We start from the raw sequence: 19,663 nt of genomic DNA, 5'->3' as shown, positions 1-19,663 counted from the left end.
ATGAGAGATCGAGATGAAAACCATGATTTGATGCTCGCACTCAACTTTTATGTTCGGTTGGATAAATACGTATTGCTTGCTTGCTGCTTAAAATTATAATGTTTATTGTATGTCGCGTGCTTGGTATGGTGCTTTTGTTATTTTGTATTATTTTCTTGTTTTGTAATTTTTTGGGATCTATCTGAGAGAGATTTTATTTTTATTATTTTTGTGCGACTTCAGCTTTCTACAGATGTTCACATTTACAGGAGATAATTTAGTACCACGGAAGTCTATCAGATAGATATGTAGAATTTTAAGAAGACAAAAAATTTCAAGGAGACGACCAACGTCTGTTATAGACAAGATTCTAACCGTGGCGTGGAAGGCGGGAATCAGGATCTTGTATCGTAAATAGTTGAAGGATCAGATCCAATGGGCTCAATTGTATATTAGCGGGCGATTGTTATCTGCGAGTTTTCAATAAACATGTCAAGAAGACATATGGTGTGTACGGGCGCGCCCGAGCTCGCCCGCCTGCGATGTCCTCGCAGCCCCGACTGAGGGGCGCGGGGCCCCGGCCGATGACCTGCCCTTCATCCCTCACCTCACTTCCCCAGCGACTCCTAAAACACATGAATGTCAACCTTAAAACCACGCTCTTAAAGATAATATTCCCAAATTACATGTACGTAAGTGAAGGTTTATCGGAAAAATTGTCATGCGCCATTCGCAATAGTATTTCCACAGACTGGTGTAAATTATTTCGTCAAAATTGAGTCTATTTGGATATAAGCTCTAACTTTCATTGTGCTAATTCTATAAAAAGAATAAAATGATTCTTTTTCAGTGATTGGCGAAAAGCTTTTTACTTTAATTTGTAGACGAATTTAGAATCATTGCTTATTGTGAGTTAGTTAAGCTATTTCAGTTTTTTTTCTCATGCACTAAAATCTGTATTGAAATGAAAAAAAGTATTTGATAGAATAAAATACTATAAAGTATCCGCATTATATAGGGAGTCAGTGCCACTTGACCTTCGCTCACTACGAGTACATACACGCGTCTCACGTCTTGCTTGTCAATTCCGGCCTTGTGAGTGGCCGCCGTGACTGTCAGTTATCCCCACGTAAGCCCAAACCGACGGGACTTAGCATGCTCACCCAGACGTGCAGATCACACTGTGAGATATGTAAGCAATTGTTTCACATACAGGACCTAACCACAGTAAGATTGCTTGACCGCGTCAATCGATCGATCAACCTCGTAGCGTCGTAGCCCGTAGCCGCTACGACGCTACGCAATCTTGAAATCACAAATTAAACTTTTTGAAAAGGATCCTTATAAAACTTTCGTTAATTAATGATTTAACTGTCGTAAAGGCCTCCATGTGAGTTGGCACCGAGCTTAACTGTGCAGCAGCTACTAGGAACCGCTCGTATATGGTAATGGTATCATTTCGCGTAGCAATTTGCTAACTTCGCAATACTTTGGCTGTTGGAGTCGTCTGCCGGGTTTCAGTTTTGCAGTATAGCTTGAGCTTAATTACTGGGTATAGGCGTACTGTGGTGTATTCAATTTGACAATAGTTTCACAACATTTTTATCGTACCACTGCAGGGCACACGCCTCCCTCACACAGAGAAGGATTGAGCGTTAATCACCACGCTTTGTCAGCCATTGGTGTCTTCATAAAAGTTGCGTTGGTACTTGCCTGACCCGGACAATAGTGCAATTTCTAAAATTAGTAAACAACAATTAAAAATCTTGTTATAAATATGAAAGGAGCATGCAAGGGAATCGGTTGTTTTGTTATCGGCGGAGTGGCTGCGGTCGATACGGCGGCGGCACGTGCACCGTGCAGGGAGCGCCGCTGCCCGCCGCCCGCAACGTGACAGCGTCGCCACGTGAATTACGCTCTCACGATTAATCTAACCGCCGTGGGCTTCTTTCATGCCTAGCTTTGTCCCCTGTCCGTCACCGCCACCGCTACCTACATTTTCCCCAACATCTTACGGAAATTTTACAATGTTTTCCTTAATCAAACATTTTACAAATGTAGGAAAAGCTTTTTATTGCGATGTTGTAAGAAATGCCCACTTGAATACTGAATCTGCTGAAGTGGAATTATCTATATTTGGCAGTATTTTTAAGCCCAGATAATATGTAAACAATCCATTATTATAAAGCTCATTGCTTATTGTATTTTGGTTACATTTACCAATCTACCCATATTTAGCATACACAAACATTTGGACCGGGAACAATGATGGTAGGTCATATAAATATTGACAAAATGGAATGTAAATTGTTGTGCATTGTAACCGGTATGAATTAATAAGTAGTTAATGCAAAATAAATGATTAATCCAGGCGGCGCTGTTCCGGTAATTAGGCTGCAGGCTAATTCATAATTTAAGTTTCGCCCAAGATGAAACACTTTGTTTCGTTTTCAGACGACCTTGAGTCAATTATTCCAAAAGTAAACTGGTAGCAACTCCTATTTATATTGTGGTATAACCTCAAGCAAACAACAGGTCAACGCAAACCATTTAAGGCATGCACGAAACTGAACAACTCTTAGTAGGCTTACAGGCTGAACCGAAATAGTGTGAAACACATTAGATGGTATCGGTGTTACGTCATGTGGCCGCCGTGTCGAGCTGTCAAACTAGCATCGTGATATCCATTTGTGCTGTTGTGTCTAGCAGCCGGAGCAAGTTGGCCACTCGACGTGGGAAATGTGGTGCATATTTGATGGCTGGCAACCGTCGGCGCGCGCATTAACAATTTACGTCGTCGCTTACCTAACTGGAGCCCGAGGCGGTGCTTAACTACTCGACGCCCGAGTTGTCGATCGATGTTACCGTTTAAATCAGAATTAAGCTTCTCTGATGAAGTGTTCTGCATTGTTTGAGTACAGCTGCTCCTCGGGACATTTGCCTGCAATATTCAAGGCGTGTGATTAATCACGCCGCCCACTGTCGAAAGCTTGTCTGGTAAGCGTTTAATTTTGATCGTTGTTAATTTCACGACAGAGTTGCGCCGAATTAACAGAGGGAATCGATCCGCGACTCGTTGATTGAGATGTGCGCCAGTGGAAAGTTTACTTATGATATTATGATATGCCCTTCCTCCCACGTCGGTGACGCCGGCCGCCAGCCTCGTGGCCTGCATTCACAATAGCCTAGTGGAACATGTGGGGAATTGTTTAGGGGAAGCAGTAAAATCCATCACCGTCACACTTGTAATCTCGTAAGAAGCTTCAGTATGATCCAAAATCACTTCAGCTTTTAAGATCGGTCTAAATGTAATTGAACTGTAATCAGTTCAATTACATTATATGTCACCTATTAAGGTGACATATCTCGGGGGTAACGAGGTTACAACAAGGGATTCCAGATATCAAGTAATAAAAATAATCGTTGAATAAGATTTCCCCAAAACTTAGTTTATAGTTTTGAAAGGTTTACAGGAATTTTAATGTTCATCTTACTTTATCGTCCCGCAGAATTATTTATATATTAAGGAGAAAGCAAGAATTTATTAAGTAATTAAATGACAACAATCGCGCACGATTCTCTTTAAAACAGTTGGACATTAACGACACAAAGTACTGTTGTCGCGAAACAATTTTATGGCATGCATTATTAAATTGCGTATCCTCTCGACATTGAAGAGTATTTTAATAAAGCTCCCGGAGCGAATTAACTCAGTACACAGCGCCAGAGTGCAACACTGGGCGTAGTAGATAGTAATGTGCCAACAATTTTAGGCCGATTTACTAATTACTGAATATTCCAGTTTTGGCAACGAGCGTTCATTATTTAGTGCACTGCATTGTCATAGCCGAGTATTATTGATGCGGTTGATTCTGTAATCTAAACTAATGTTAGTGACGCTATTGTTTTATGCTTCACTAGATATTATGAAGTACTACCTTCTGTCCGCGGTTTCACCCGCGACCCAAGGAAGCTACTTCTTGGAAATGGGTAAAATGTAGCCTAAATGTGTATCTATCATATCATACATGTAACCTGCATCTTTACATAGAATTTAAAAACCCGTAATTAATAATCCTGCAGTGGTTTACACTTTACATTATATTCTACTGATGAAATACTTAGCTTATTGTTATAATACATACCTGTATCGACGTATCTTTGTAAATAAAGCACGTGACAGAAAGTTCAATTAAATTCTTACCAAACACAATCCACTACAAACTAGAGGCAAAGAGCAGGATGTTAAAACGTCATAATATAACAATCCGGCGATGAGCGAGCCCGTCTCGGCTGATAACTGCGAAGGTGTTTCACAAAGACAGCCTTACCTTTGTTTATAATTAATCAGACAACTTCCAGCTCAGACGCGTCTCGTCTTAAACACCCGAAGTACGGTTTTAACTTATTTATTCACTAGCTTCTGCCAGCGGTTTCACCCGCATCTCGTGGGAACCTCTGCACGAACCCGGATAAAAACTAGCCTATAAAAGTAGACTAATATTTCCTGAGATTAGCGCGTTCAAACAAATAAAGAAACAAACTGTTCAGCTTTATAATATTAGTGTAGATTTCGGACGTTTATTTCATAAAACTTTTACTTATGTAGGCACTATTTTAAACGGTATTAAAGATATGTTCGCTCGCGTAAGCTGTTAGTAGTCGGGAGATTATCTTCAGAGCTAGTGTGAGTGTGCGGTTTACAACCGTTACATGTATTAAGATTCAGCAAAATAAGCTAGACTTTATTAAAGTCTTATTAAGGGAATCAGAAGTAAATATCACAGCTTACTTTACAAGAGTATATGAAATTATAACAATTAGTCAAAAAATGTCAATGATAAAAACTTTCAACTCAGTTACGTAATCAAAAATCAAATTCGTCCAACATTTCTCTCTACCGTCAGTAAAATAAACGTTAGCTTTCAGAAAAGGGAACATGAGCGTGAATTCATTCGATTTACGCGGCCATTGCATCTATCTTGTGGAAAGTAACCGTTTTGATAGTAGAGTTAACAAATTGTTACAAATGGTGGCGTGGGCCGGGGTTCGTTCGACGGGCGGAACCGGAGCACAATAACATCTGCCGGCGCTATTCACCTAAGAGGCTGCGGATGCGGCCCGGCCGGCCTACGTCACGCCACGCCACGCCACGCTACGCCACGCCACGCCACGCCACGCCGCGCCACGCCACGCTACGCCGCAGCCGCGACCGTAGCGCTACGGATTCACGCGTAGCAACATTTTTCTTTTTTCAAATCCAATATCGCTGTAGAGTATTTTAAAAATAATGACTTCCTCGCATGCAGTATTTCTACGCACATTTATAGCTGGGTCATACAATGTTTCGAATAACAATGCAAGTGACATTGTTTGTACATTTTAACTGGGTATTGTGTAGATACGTAAAAAATATGAAACTAATCGATGCTATTTAAAATTATAGTACATCAAGAGTAATATTATCGACGTGTTTGGGTAGCAACGTTTCCAAAAAGTCTATTTATAAAATCAATATCAATGACTAACTAATGCTGTTCATTTGATACTCTGGAGAACCGGCACATTTAATGTCAAACTCAGTTCATTAATTTTAAGAAAGAAAAACTTTCCTCAAATAATAAAACGAGGCCTTTTCTTTAACCCAAGGCCATTTGTTTTCTATTGGAGAGAGGAAAACATTCGTGAGACAACTCCATTTTGGGTTGCGGTTTGAGAAAACATTTTAAATGTATTTTGACTCGTTTATCTAGTTGTTGAAAAAGCGATTGCTAAGTTAGATACGAGTTTTAACATCGTATGGTTTTAGAAGATATTTTTTTGTTATTTAGCTTTCATGCCCAGTTGATAGCAATGAACTCATCCGGGATATTTGGGAACTTAGTAGATGACGCGATTTGTATCGCAACATAATTTTTGATCCACGAACTAATTCCAATACTTTAACATTTTAACTTTCCTCAAACACAAATCTCAGTCCCATAAAACTAAATTTAAAAGACATAGAACAACAAAACACGTTGGATATCCTCCAAGAACAAGTAATAGTTGTTACCGCGCCCGATAAAGGACGGATACAAATACATGTTTTGTTTTAAACGGCTTATCTTAGTTCCGAGTACTTCCGAGTTCTCCCGAGTGCTTCCGAGGCGGTGCGGCGCAGGTAACGGGATAACGCGATAAGAGGATTACTCCATGCCAGGAGCTGGTGTTTGTTTGCTGTCTGTTTATTTTGTTAATTTAGCTCTTTATACTGAAATGCCGGCTATTACTTTACGTCTGTTTCATTCATTTCATTTCAAGTGTTTTGTCTTTTCGGTTGTGCGGACCGTTTCATGATTTGGGGATCGGTTTTTGGTTTCTTATGTCTCTTAAAACCAAGACAAGTGTGTATCCATCTCCATCATCTATGTAAATACTCCCATCATCATCATCAGATTATTTACTGTTGTCTTTAACAAGGAAGGAATGTGCGTTTTACCTCCCACGACTGCCTCTAGTCGCATTGAAAATTTGAAACTTTTAAGCCCCGGAGTCTTAAGCAACGTTTTATTTCACCACTAGCCCGTAAAAGTTACATTGATCCTTGTCTGGCATGGAATCGAACCCATTCAGGTGCTTTAAATGAGTTATAAAAATAACAAATATTTAAGTTATTTATAACAATAATAACGACCATTAATTAAAACCACCATACTGTACACGTAATGTTCCACAACCGCATGAAAAAATAAGTAGCCACCTACTTAATTAGGAGCAGGAAAATGTCCTCATAAATATAAAATTATGAATTGATACGTTTGTCGGAGGGGCGGGTATTTAGTTGTTTGGCGGCACCGTTAATGGCAGGCCACATTATAAGGGGAGCATGATTTGATAACCGTGAGTCGACACTTGTCCAGCGAACTCATCCATCAAGCGCCGTGTCTGCTGTAATTCCCACTAATACATTACAACATACCTCTAGCTATGCTTATGTACTAATATTTTTGACTTTCCTAGCTTAGTTTATGGACCTAATTCAGCTGGCTAGACTGAAAAGACGTGTATTAATATAACCCTAATTTCCATCGTCGTGATTTCTATGTTTTTAATCGTTAACTTATAATACCATCTTTCGTTTCTCAAGTTTTTATCCTCCTTCGAGTAATTTTCCAAGAAGAACATCACTTATTTTTATCCATCAATTAATTAATAAAAAATACAAAATCCCCTTTCTTATAGCACTATTGATTTTCCATAGTTAAGCTCTCGATAGTCTACATGGCAACAATACTTTGCGAGTCGATGGCAATGACATTGAACATAATAGGCCCAATATTTTACCACGCTTACGGCCTTGTCAGGGCGGTGAATAGGCCACAATACAACACTACTGAACTGTAATTAATTGCAGATTAAATCATTATTGTAACCACCAAGGAGGATGTAAGGCTTAAAAGGTTTTTGGCGAGAATAATATAATATGCTAAGTAAATTTCTGGGCGGCTATTGTACGTTTAACTTTTCTTATTACCGTCTTATTTAACTGCTTCGTTGGTTCAGTGTCCTAGATTTCATTTTGCCCTAGATATTTCGGTTATTCGTGAATTTCTCAGTATCAGCTCGGAGTTTTGATTTCTTCCGGTCAAATTCTATCTATTTATTCCCTTTGGGTTTGTCCTATTTCAATTTAAGTTGTACACCTAATTGACAACGCATAGGTACCGACAATAAGAAAAGTTAGATTTATATTATCACATTATCATTGCAACCGTTAAAATGCATGTATCAGTTTTTTTGTTAAATAAATAAATAATTCTTCGACTATATTATAATATCTTAAATCTCGGAAAAGTCAAGAAAATATGTTGCTCAAGACATACATACTCAGTACCTACTGCTCCAAACTAAGATCCAAAACTAAGATTCCCCACAGGTATCGTAAATATCCGAAACTCAGACCTCGATATTTTTATATTATTATCATTTCCCACATCCAGTCTAGCTGTTTATTATTTCTAGCTTTGTAGTCTATTCACGGAAGAAATTAAAGTCCCAGCTATTAGTTTAACAACACTGATTATTCTCGGCAAAGCGTAAAACTTGCAAGTTTTTGCATAACTTAGTGTAAGGTTAAGTTCTGCATAATTTCTTTCGGAGAACTGTGCAATTTTCATATAAACAACATTTTGTGGCGAATGTTCTGAAAACTAAGGGCACTAGCCTACATTGTGAGTGTTTTCGAAATGTTTGAGTTATTATATTTATGTGCCTGTTGTAAAAAGACAATGTTACATTTCTGTGCATAGCTGAAGAAAATAAGTATCTATTCATAACCTATAGGTAAATACATTCCACTTTTAAGTGAAGGGTAACGTTAACACGTGTAAGCTAATTCTCTAATGTGACTATTACTTACATTTGCGTTTCCAAATGACCGAATATTCGGCGGTGACAATACATTCGAACCCCCCTTACTCATCAGAATATACCGACGTGAGGGATGTGTGTGCAGACAGAGAAACTATTAGTACGTAATGTATTTATCATAGCGAGTGAGTCATCCGGCGGTATTGGCCATACATTGTACAATATAGATGCGGTTGTTAATCGGCTTACGAGGTCACTGGGCCGATAACCGACCTAACTCGCACAGAAATTAATGGCTCAATTCTTTCCTAATAGAATAATTTAGAAAATAATTAACGTAAACCTTTCATATTACCTATGTCATTTACATAATATAGCTAGACTTTAAAAAGCGTAAACATATTATTTTTACTTGAAAGTCGGTGATTATTTCAAGACCCCTTTTATCGTAATGATCATTACTTTTACAGGCAAATGAAAAAAAGATGCTTATGTACCATAACGAATTTTCCGGTTGTTAAACAGTTCTTAGGATGAAAAAATTGTCTTTTTGAAACATTAAAACCAATAACCTACTATGGTTTTCAACCAATTAACAACACATACTTTGAAGTTCATAAACTTCAAGTTGAGTCTCTTTTAAAGCATTCTCCTCATCGATTAGCTATCCCACCTAACTGATTTACCACTATACGCTATTTCCGACAATTCTACTGACGTCACAGGTTTATAAGTGTATCGGAAGGTTCCACTTAAATGTCACAGGAATTTCACGAAACCTTTTATTTTAGAAGGAAAATGTACATAAGAAAATTCTCATTTATCTTGCAGATGATTTTTCTTTGGTCATCAAAAATCGAAGGCTTTTGCGCGATGAACTGTCAGTTGTTCAATCAGTCGCCATAGTTGAACTTTAACCTGTACAACTGTTTTGTGCCTTTTGTTTTATGTACATGTGTGACCTCTAGTAGTATTACAGTTTATCTTATTTTTTACAACATTAACGGCTCCACTCTAAGATTAAAAGCCAAAAAGAACGAATTTTGACACCGTTTGTAATCTTACGAGAGTGCTGGTTTTCTTACAAACTAAAAAAAGAAAACCTCCTAAATTATAAAACTGAAAATCCAATAATAACTAATGACATGAAATGTAACGGTCCGTTTAGTCTTGGCTTATTTAAAGGTAATAGTATAAACAGAAAGCACACATGGATGCGGTTATCGAGCGACACATCGCGCCCACTCTATGATTGATTGGATATAGGGTTGGAGGCGGTCACCCTCCCCGGCCCCTCACCCCGCGGCGTTGGATCGAGGCACCGGCGCCCGCTGAGACGACGTTGCTTGACATGATGTTCATTTGTTCTGATTTGTTAGACGCCCGGGCACACCGCGCGCCGCAACACCCAACATTACGTGATTAGAAAATATTATTATGATGTACCTCCTGGGAGACGTAGAGGATAGTGCGCTACGTATTCTTCTACCTATATCATACCCACTTCTTTTATTTTAGGGCAAACAAATTACAAAATAGGTACAGGCAATTTATAGCCCCTTCTATTCTGTAATGATATCCAAAGCGTGACTGAAGTTACTCGAGCTGAATATAGAACACGCAACCATCTACGGATATTGGTAACGGTTGCGTGATACGCAGAGGTTCACAAATCTGTTTTACATAAAATTATGTAAAGCGTCTTCTGCTTAATTAAGGCAAAAAGTACTTAGGATAACAGTCGGTCTAAATCCGACTGTACTTACTTAGCACTGAGTAGGTAGTATAAATACATTGTTCTTTTAACATTTGGAGATTGTGGGTTACAAATGAAATGGGTTGATTGCAATTTGCCAAAAACGTTTCGTGAATGTTTATAGGCTGACTGCAGTGTCAACGAGGTGTTTGATGAACGAATGGTCGTAAAAGGGCATTGTATTGGATATTAAGCGATCGGGGTGCGTTAATTGGGGCATCCCCGACTAACGTGCAGCATCAATTATGCGATACAACGACGACATTACACCTTTATGTCGGCCGCTAACGGTTACACAATATTTGTATTACATAATACGTAATGTCATTAGTGTTTTGTGTATTCATTACGCTAATTAAGGGACGTTAATTAAGGTTTCAGGACAAATTGTTGTTATATTTTAATTTGAAACTTCTGTATGGATTGTGGGTTTTCTCGCATGTAGGTTACAAGCCTACATGAAAATATTTGTTTTAGCGATAGAACTAACAAACATGCACAATGCACATGCATGATTTAAAGAGCATCAATAATATTAACTATGAATAATTTTGAACAGTATTAGCTCTTCGCTGTCATAGACTGTATCCAACATATCATGGTAGTATGTAGTTGTTCCATTGTCATCAGCCGCGCCTGTAAGCTCACTTGATTTACGATGACTGTTTGTTCCACGTACTAGGGGGAGGTTTTCGCAATAACACTGCATCCTACCTTTCATACATGCGCCATGAATACCACTTAGGCTTGATAACTAATTAATCACTAGCTTAGTGAGCGAGATTTCCTGCGGGAATGAAAAATGCTGTCATGATAAAAGTGATAAGGGTCCTGCGGCCGCCGCTGTCACCGTGCGCCCGAGACCGTCCAACTATAAGTTTAGGAGCACTAGCGATTGTTATCTAAAATACGAATAAAATCAGGCTTCTTTTTCAAAAATAGAAAAATTCGTGTGTGAATTGCATGCGGTTCTACGTTTTATTTTTAACTTTTGTGTATTTTATGCACATTTTGGTTTTTGTCTATGGGATTAAAAAAGGCAGATCCTCATATTGTCAAGCGTTTTTTACTCTACGAATGGTTTATTTATGACAGGTTTGACACTGCTTAAAACACATTTTCCTGAAAATTTGACTAGATGTAAATCACATTGTGATCTGCCTTTGATTTTCGGGTAGGGTCGAAATCACTTCGAGGGTACTAAGAAAACTTGAGAATGACTGAACGTAGTAGAGTGAAAGAATAGAGCGTGCAACTGTGTTTGCTGGTTGGTTTCCTTCGAGAAAAGCCGCCCAGGCTGATAATCCGATTTTTAAGAATTTCATACACACAACTTACTTACTAAATCTTGGAATCTGAATTCCCTATGTTTGAAAACACAAACCGATATTTCTCTTCTTATATCAATTCCCGTTAAATACGTTTTGTAAAAGTTACCTTTTAAATGATTGTAAAGAACATATTTTCTTTCGCTTTAAATCATTTCCTAAAGCATTAAAACGGCTTCGTGTAGATGACATCGTCATAGATTACTCAGATGGGAGTCGCTTGGCGCTGCTACTCGCGGAGCCCGTATCTCTTCATCTATTGATCGGCGATTACCGCTCCGCCTTCCGATCCGTTATCGCCTACTGGATCTCTGTGCCCGCAGTTCTATGTCACGGATCAGAATAAACTACTTGCTTATATCCACTTGCTTTGTTATATTTTTTACAAGATATCGATGATAATCAAATTTCTATTGAATTTTCTGGGCAGTTGTGAAAAAAATGTTTGTTATATTTCAGGAGACTTATCGACGTTGGGCGTGCAGTACAATGGTGCCACTGTGGGTGGAAGAAGGGGCGGAGGAAGGCAGCGAGGAGGGCGGCAGGTCGCGGCGCGCGCCCGCCGAGCACGCGGCGCGGTGGCACGCGCGCCACCTGGAGCGCGTGGGGCACCTGGACCGGCGGCGCGGCGGCGCGGGCGGCGTCGTGGGCCGCTGGGCGCGCCGCCGCCGCGGGCCCGGCCGGCCCATCGTCCGCCTCAAGCCTTGCCTTTCCGTCTGCCAGCTCGTCGAGCAACACTGCCCCTACTTCCTGCCGGCGGATCGCGCGCCCGCATACCCCACAATACGCCGGCGAGCCAACGTTCCTATGTCTCGGTGAGTTAGCATCCTGTCACACCTACCACTTCTAAGGTCGACAGCAGACTGTGTTTGACAACGCAAATGATTTACTACTTCCGCGTCACCTTAAACTGTTCATTAGTGACCTTTACAGATATTCATTTCAGGGCTTGAATAAGTTTTTCTGTGTAGGAATTCAAGGCTAATATTTGCCAATATACGTGATATGCAGAAGAGGTATGTCTAAAACGACTGTTTAACAAAATCCTGGAACAATAATCCAAGAAATCTAGACCAAGAGGCTGAAATAGAAGGCTTCTTCTACTGTAGATACTTCTTTACAAAGCCATTAAAAAAGACTTATCATTGAATATAAGCTGTTTACTGAATATAACCCATTACGTGATTAGATAATGTAACCTTAATAAGACTACTTTGCGTCAGGATATTTATATGAAATTCATGAGCAGTATTCTGCACACTCAAATAATATGTGGAATGATCAACGGGGTTCCAGATTAGATGCAATTAGCCTTCCGCTATGGCTTGGCCGCAGTTCAAAACGATAGAGCACAAAGCAAACACTACCTCTGGCGAGTTGCAAGCTACTTTATTTTTCTTTGTGTTCGTAGAAGTCTTTGTCTCTGACCAATTGTTGCTTTGCACTTTTCAGTTTAACTTTCCTTCCACTTTATATTCTGGCAACTGTTCTAGAATCGTATGAGCTGCTCGAGTGTTAGTCTGCTTTTTACAGAATTCAGTTTGGTTTTAATTCACAATTAATTGGTTACAATGCATAGTTTAGTACAATTGATTTGATGCAGTGTGACGACTGATTTCAGACCCGCGCATCCCGGAGACGGGTGCGCAGGCGAACAAGTCCAACTACGGGTGGGACGAGTGCTGCTACTGGTACTGCGAGGGGCGGCTGTGCTACCGGTGCGAGGCGCGGCTGAGCGAGGCGGCGCGGCCGGACGCGGAGCGCTGTCCGCCGGTGGAGGAGCGCGGCGCGGGCTGCGCGGTGCCGTACCAGGCGGCCGCCGCGCCGCGCCCGCGCGCGCCGCTGGCGCTGCTGCTGCTCGGCCTGGCCGCGCACGCACGGACCCACTGGACCGACCCCACGCGTTTAGTGAAAGTGCGCGATTCGAGGTTATAGTTTTACGTTAACGTGCGTCGCATCCGCGCGTCCCGCGATCGCCGACCTGCGATCAGAACCTCTGTTAGTGCAGAACTTATTATAATAAATAGCGTGCGGTTACGAGGCCGACGAGGGACGGGTCCGCGGCGGCGGAGCGCGCGCCGCCGCACCTCCGGACCTCATACACACTCTAAGTTCATATTTGTGTCCGCTCGTTGGTTACACCCGAAACATGGAAACACCAAATGTTCACTCATCAGTTACTTTATGCATTTATCTCGTAAGCGCTGTTTGCCGATGTTCCGGCCAATATGTTAATATTTTTGGCACGATTTGTAAACAAAGATTACATGTTTTGCGTTAAGCGAAGATGTTGCGTATATTTTACATAGTGTTTTACAGTTACATTGTTCATAAGGCACACAGTTTGAGTTCTATACGCTGATCTAGTTTTGTGTACCTTCATGAAGAAAAGCAATATTTTACACGAAATCGTTAAGAAGCAAAACTCCATAAAGGTCGCTAAAAAGTTTGAATCAATGTACATACATAGGTACATATATGTACGAAGCGTATTTTGTGTTAGGGATCGTGTGATGATACTTTTTTACTACATTATTATGTAGACCAGACACCTGATGCAATAAAATACTTATACATAATATATTACATGCGCGCCAAAATCACAAGCTTTGACAGGTTTGGATTCTCAGCATCCTCATTCGCCGTGGGATAAAGAGTAGACCTCGCGTCTGGAATAACTTACCGTACCTTAGTCTGTACCACTGACGCACAAAGTTGAGGCGACAAGTTTCGGAACACGGCCCGGACGAGAGCACTCTACTCTTTTGAACATGTGACAATAGGTAGGTATACTCGTAAAGGAGGATGGTTTCTTAGAGAGTTATTTTTGTAATGTTGCACTAGTGCAGCGAGGTGGGCGCCGCGGCGACAGCACGGGGCGCACAGCCCGGCGGCTGCTGGCGTCGCGGCGCGGTCCCGCACGCACGTCAACGCCTAATTAATAGTGATTACATGATTATGTATAAATGAAATAATATAGGATTAATAAAGTAGTTGTTGTTTTGTAAGAAGTAAAATATTATGAATAATGCATATAATGAAAGTTATATGTAATATATTCCGTCTTATGATCTAACATTTTGGTAATACAGAATGGTTGAAAATGATTTTTATATGAATTGATTTTTAATATATATTATTGTATATGTATATCGTGTCGACTATTGATAATGGTAAAATGACCTTCATCGTATTGTTGTTTCAACATTTATAGGTAACAACATTTGTTAGTTTTGTTTTATTTTTGAAGAATATTAGAAGAGTATCGTTAAATATTATGTGATGAGAACATAATTTAATGGTTATTAAGACTTTATTGAATGAACATTTGTTGAGAATATTGCCGTCGGAAGGCATGTAGTTGTTGTATTCAAATAAATGATAATAATATTAAGTAAGTTATTTTTTACGTTTTTATCGTGTGTACATATGTCAAAACGGTTTGTTGTTTCCACTCCCATACTTAATCGTCGTCACCGAAGGTGCTAAAGGTCTATTAACGCTTCTTAAGACTTGGTTTGTGTCAACTTCCAATATAAGCTGATCTGTTTGTCTGTCTGTGCGATGTTCGCGGGCAGCCACGCGCTACTCCCCGTAGTCCTGTAATACTGATGCCTCCACACTCATATCACTCGACGTTTACAAAACTTCGTGTACAAAATCTGTAATACTTTGATAGCATTTCTAAATAATCGCCCCTTCAGTAAGGAGTTTACTATATAGACTAAGAGTATGCCAGAAAGAGTGAGCAGAGTCGTGACAATAGATCAGTGAGTCGTTATTGTTTCAGTCGAGCACGTGGTTCGTGCTCCTCAGTGCCTTCACTCGCAAGTGAACGCGCCGTGGCGCGCGCGGCCCCGCTCGGCGCACCGCATCACTGAACCCGTTTGTTTAGCTAGGCGCGTCGCCCTCATCCCTCGCATTGCCTTCATCACGTGTAACGCTCGCACTCGAAGGGTAGAGTAGTATCGCCATTGCATTCTCATCACATTTTGGTAACCGCAGTTGAAAGTAAAATGTTGAAAATCATAGTGTTAGTCTCTTCAAGAGAGTTTATAGTAGGTATTAGAGTTCGAGAGATGTTAACAATAAAAAGTTTGAGATCGATTATTTGCAATAAATTGACTGCAGATATTGCAACACTTAAATTGAAGTTCATGTCGAAAATTCATATTGTTTGATAAATTTCAAAACGATAAGTAAATATTTGATTTCATAATTAATCTAAGAATCTAATTAGAATATCTTAATAGGGAAAATTTCTGGTAAATTCATTTCAGTGAGTCAGGTCTTTATGCACATCAATTTTATAAAGTAAACAGCAACATTTTGCGAGTTGATCGTTGCCCTACTACGTAGGTGCTCTTTCACGATATCTACGTGTATCTATAAATAAATTATCAAAATGTCTAAAATTTAGTAATAGAAAATGAATTACTAGAACATAATTAATTGGATCAATTTCGAGCACTCGTTAAAACTTACACATTGACCGTGCATTTCTTCTTGTGAGTGTTGCCACTCTCCACTATCGATATCTTCACTCGTTCACTTTATTAGAGTAGATAGTGAAAAGACCAAACGAGAGGAGTTCGGTTCGGATGTTAAGTGCTGTTACCTTTGATTGTCCACTGTTCAATAACGACGTTCAACCAACAGCCCCGCAACGTACGTCGACAACTTAGCTACAGGTTTAAGTGACGCATGTTTTGTAGCAAGTATACTTTACCCACTACACGATACACGAGCGTGACGAATAACAATCCGTTGTAATGGTCACCGTCTGTCCTGGACACAGTTTGAGCGCAGACACAGGATCAGCATTAGTTCGAAGATGTCGGAGCAAAGCCCGAGACGTGAGACTAGCGGTGACGATCGGTACACACGCGGCGCACGCATCACTGCATGCACACACACATGCACACTCGCACGCAGACACACACAACACGTGCCATTCTCTCTAGGTTTAGTGTAACGGGTGTATTCTTAATATTTCGTTAAACGTTTGGTGATAGTGTATACATTATGTTTTGAAATAATATACGTATGTTTTGATGTACATAAATAAAGTGTAAATGTTTAACGCACAAATAATATGACGAAAAGCTGATGTAAAGCAGTGTACGAAAACGTATGTATTTAGCTGTAAAATGTAACTGGAAAGTAAAGATTAGGAAATAATGAAGTAGGAAGTTCCATGCTCCGTCTGCTGCCGAGATCTCGTTCGTTTGTCCGCCATGTCATGGTCCTCTCGCCGACGTTCCGTTGTACTCCCACCCTGTGCTCGACGCGGGCGCCTTACCTCAAGTCCATTCAATGTAAATTATTCGTAATCAGGAATTAACTAGTTGTACTGTTCTATATTTTAAGTCCCTCACGTTAGGTTGCGCGGCAACTCAGTTGACTGTCACACACACGCACAAAACAAACAGAAGTATAGGCTTTCGGGGTCGTCCATCGATGATTAAGCGTTTTAAATGTGTATTTACGTACATTATTATTCACAAAAGTACATATAGTGTAATATGTAAGCAAAACACCAAATCGTAGCCTTTACATTCACAACAGTTATCCACGACATAGTAAGTAATAAACAAACCAGTGTGCGGTACGTTCTACATTGTCTCAAGCGCTGTGATATGTACTCGAACACATTACGATGTTGTATTCACTCAGTACCAATAAGTATGTACTCGTTGACGTTCGGTCAAGTGTTTCCGTAATCGTGATGTTCATATATTTTGTACGACTTATTATTATTTCCGATGACTGCCAGTAGATGTCACTATGCTTAGGGGTATAAAATGTAAGATGTGGTTCGGCTGTGGTATTAAAATCACTCAATAAATTAGATCTCTTTTAAGAAACAGTGTTTTTAATTAATACCCAACACAAAAATCAATTGATTATGAAGTTATAAATATAATATTCGAGTCAAAAGACCTGTGAACATAACGTCACATTGTCAAAGTATCTGGATGTCGCGAGAGTCTTGGTATATATTTTAATGGCACAACCGAATCTTAAGAAACAACGAATATGATTCACGATTGAAGTTTTGTAATGCATATAATCGATTTCATTTCATTGATCTAGTACAGTGAAATAGCACAGAAGTATGCGGACGTTTCAGTTAATGTATTGTAAACAAGCATTGGGCATCAAAGTACCGATCACAATGATATAATGGCTGAGGTTTCAGTTTGCGCGGTCGCTCTCATGTTGTGCGGATCCTCTGATGATTATGATGTTCTCGGGTAATGTTACGCTTACCTACTACAAGTAACACGATACGATATGGCCTTCCATTGTCTAGGCTGGACTTAAGTAAATTAAGACACATTTGAAAATGTATCAAGTCTTATGAAGTTATAGTGTATCAATACATAATACATATAAATAGATTTAACAATTTGTACGTTATTTTAAACTAAAATTTCATAAGTAAGCGATTCATATTTCAAACCCCGAAAGTTTCTCTTTAGAGTACACGTCTAAATTTAACTCGTTGGGTAAAGTTACTTTTTTATTTGATTTGGATAAGTTTGTTTACTGAATAAATAAGTAGATAAATCAAAGTCATTTCTTGTAATATATGTATTACCTAATTATGCAGCTTATGAAGTACACGAGTGGACGGTTGCGTATTCAGAAGAGATTTATTCTGTGATTGTAGGCAGCTCAAATATTTATACTGAACATACGGACTTATTGCAGAAGTCTGTTGTCAGTACAATATAATTAACTAGATTCACATTTAGATCACTTAAGATTATAAGATCATGCTGTATATAAGGGAGTTGGTGCTAGTTCGTAACTCTATACTTGTCTCAGTAAGTTCGCCGCAATACTTTGACAAGCAACATGTAGTTACCGACGAACTTCGATCCCTTTAGTTTACCAGTCCGATTAATTAATGTACTTTCAAGTAATATTGAAGGCATTAAACCGTATGTATTATATTTAATGATTATTTCATGTCAACTGTCGACTCGTGTACTCTCAAATTGTTGTAAGAGATGTGACCAGTCTGTAAAAGTATTTAATACATGTTTGAAAACAGATGTCTAACATTTTCGAAGTAACCAAGATGGCTGCGATCTATCTACTTATTTGTTTGTTTGAAAGATCTGTTCATAAATTAGTATAAATATAATGAATGTCATTAGTGTTATTTCCATTAAAAGTGAATGTTTTGTGTTAATTTGATAGCGTTACGTTGGCTCTAGGTGAGGAGTTGTAGCCGTTCATCTGATATTGTTTAGTTACACTTCCTTGTACATTTTGTACTGTTTACACTGAACGTGTGATTGCGTGTTCGTATTTAGTTTTAACTGTACAGAATCGCATCGGTCTCATTTATTCTTGATGAGTTCTAGATCATATAAATATATGTATGATTATGAGGACTTTAAAACATCATATACCGAAGTTGAACGTGTTTATGTTAAATATCGTTTTGATAAAATATGTAGTTAGGATTGCACTGTTGATGAAAAGTACATTAAAATAAATAATTGTCGATCTGTCATCAGGACTGCTTAAACATAATTTTAATCTCTATAAATAATATCATTAAATTGCCTAATTCATAGTGAGAGAGGTAGTGTAGAATAAAATCTTAACTCATAATGATTACAAGGGTAAGCACTTGCGGGCGGCTGCGGCGCGCAGCGCGGGCGCGGCGCGGCGCCCGCGCACCGCCAGCACGCGGGCTCTGATATATTGATATGATCTAGGATGTGTTTGTAGGTGTTTCTCGAGTAGTGATCGTGTAATAAGTCTTATGTTACGCCTTCTAAATGATTATAAACTGTTAGTGTGCGACGAGGGCTCGCGGGTGGCTGCGGCACGCCCGGCCGCTACGCCCGCCTACGCCGTAGCGCGGCGTAGCGGCCGCGTAGTCCGTCGTGGGCCGCGCCACCGTCGCATGTAGACATCGTTCGACACTCGAAGTAAGATTAATCACGTTCGAATAATCGTAGACAGATTTTGAAATTTAATATTATTTGCATTTTCCTAAGAGTTAGAACGATTGAGACAGTAGGTCGCACGACCGTGTTATGATGAATTGTGAAGATGTTTATTAAAAAAATGCGTTTATGAAAATGGAATAAAAACGAAAAATATTGTCATATTTAAAACTGTAATTAATAACTTAAGAAGAATTATTGGGAAAACAGAAAAACGTTAAATAAACCGATTAAAAATACAAACGCGAGTATTATTTTCCCCCCATGAGTAACAG

General features: G+C 39.5%; 1 protein-coding gene across 1 annotated transcript in view; it reads left to right on the top strand.

The window, feature by feature from the left end:
* Window positions 1-17,313, top strand: part of Mid1 — a 42,187-nt gene extending 24,874 nt beyond the window's left edge. Inside the window, 3 exon segments of the mRNA XM_021328111.3 lie at window positions 11,875-12,194; window positions 12,196-12,230; window positions 13,037-17,313. Coding sequence (XP_021183786.3) covers window positions 11,875-12,194; window positions 12,196-12,230; window positions 13,037-13,350 — 669 coding nt within the window. The 3' untranslated portion in view covers window positions 13,351-17,313.
* Window positions 17,314-19,663: the final 2,350 nt, after the last annotated feature.

This window comes from Helicoverpa armigera, chromosome 5 (genome assembly GCF_030705265.1).
Source record: "Helicoverpa armigera isolate CAAS_96S chromosome 5, ASM3070526v1, whole genome shotgun sequence".
NCBI lineage: Eukaryota > Metazoa > Arthropoda > Insecta > Lepidoptera > Noctuidae > Helicoverpa > Helicoverpa armigera.
The sequence above is the reverse complement of the archived record's forward strand: the minus strand, read 5'-3'. Positions and strand labels throughout refer to the sequence as shown.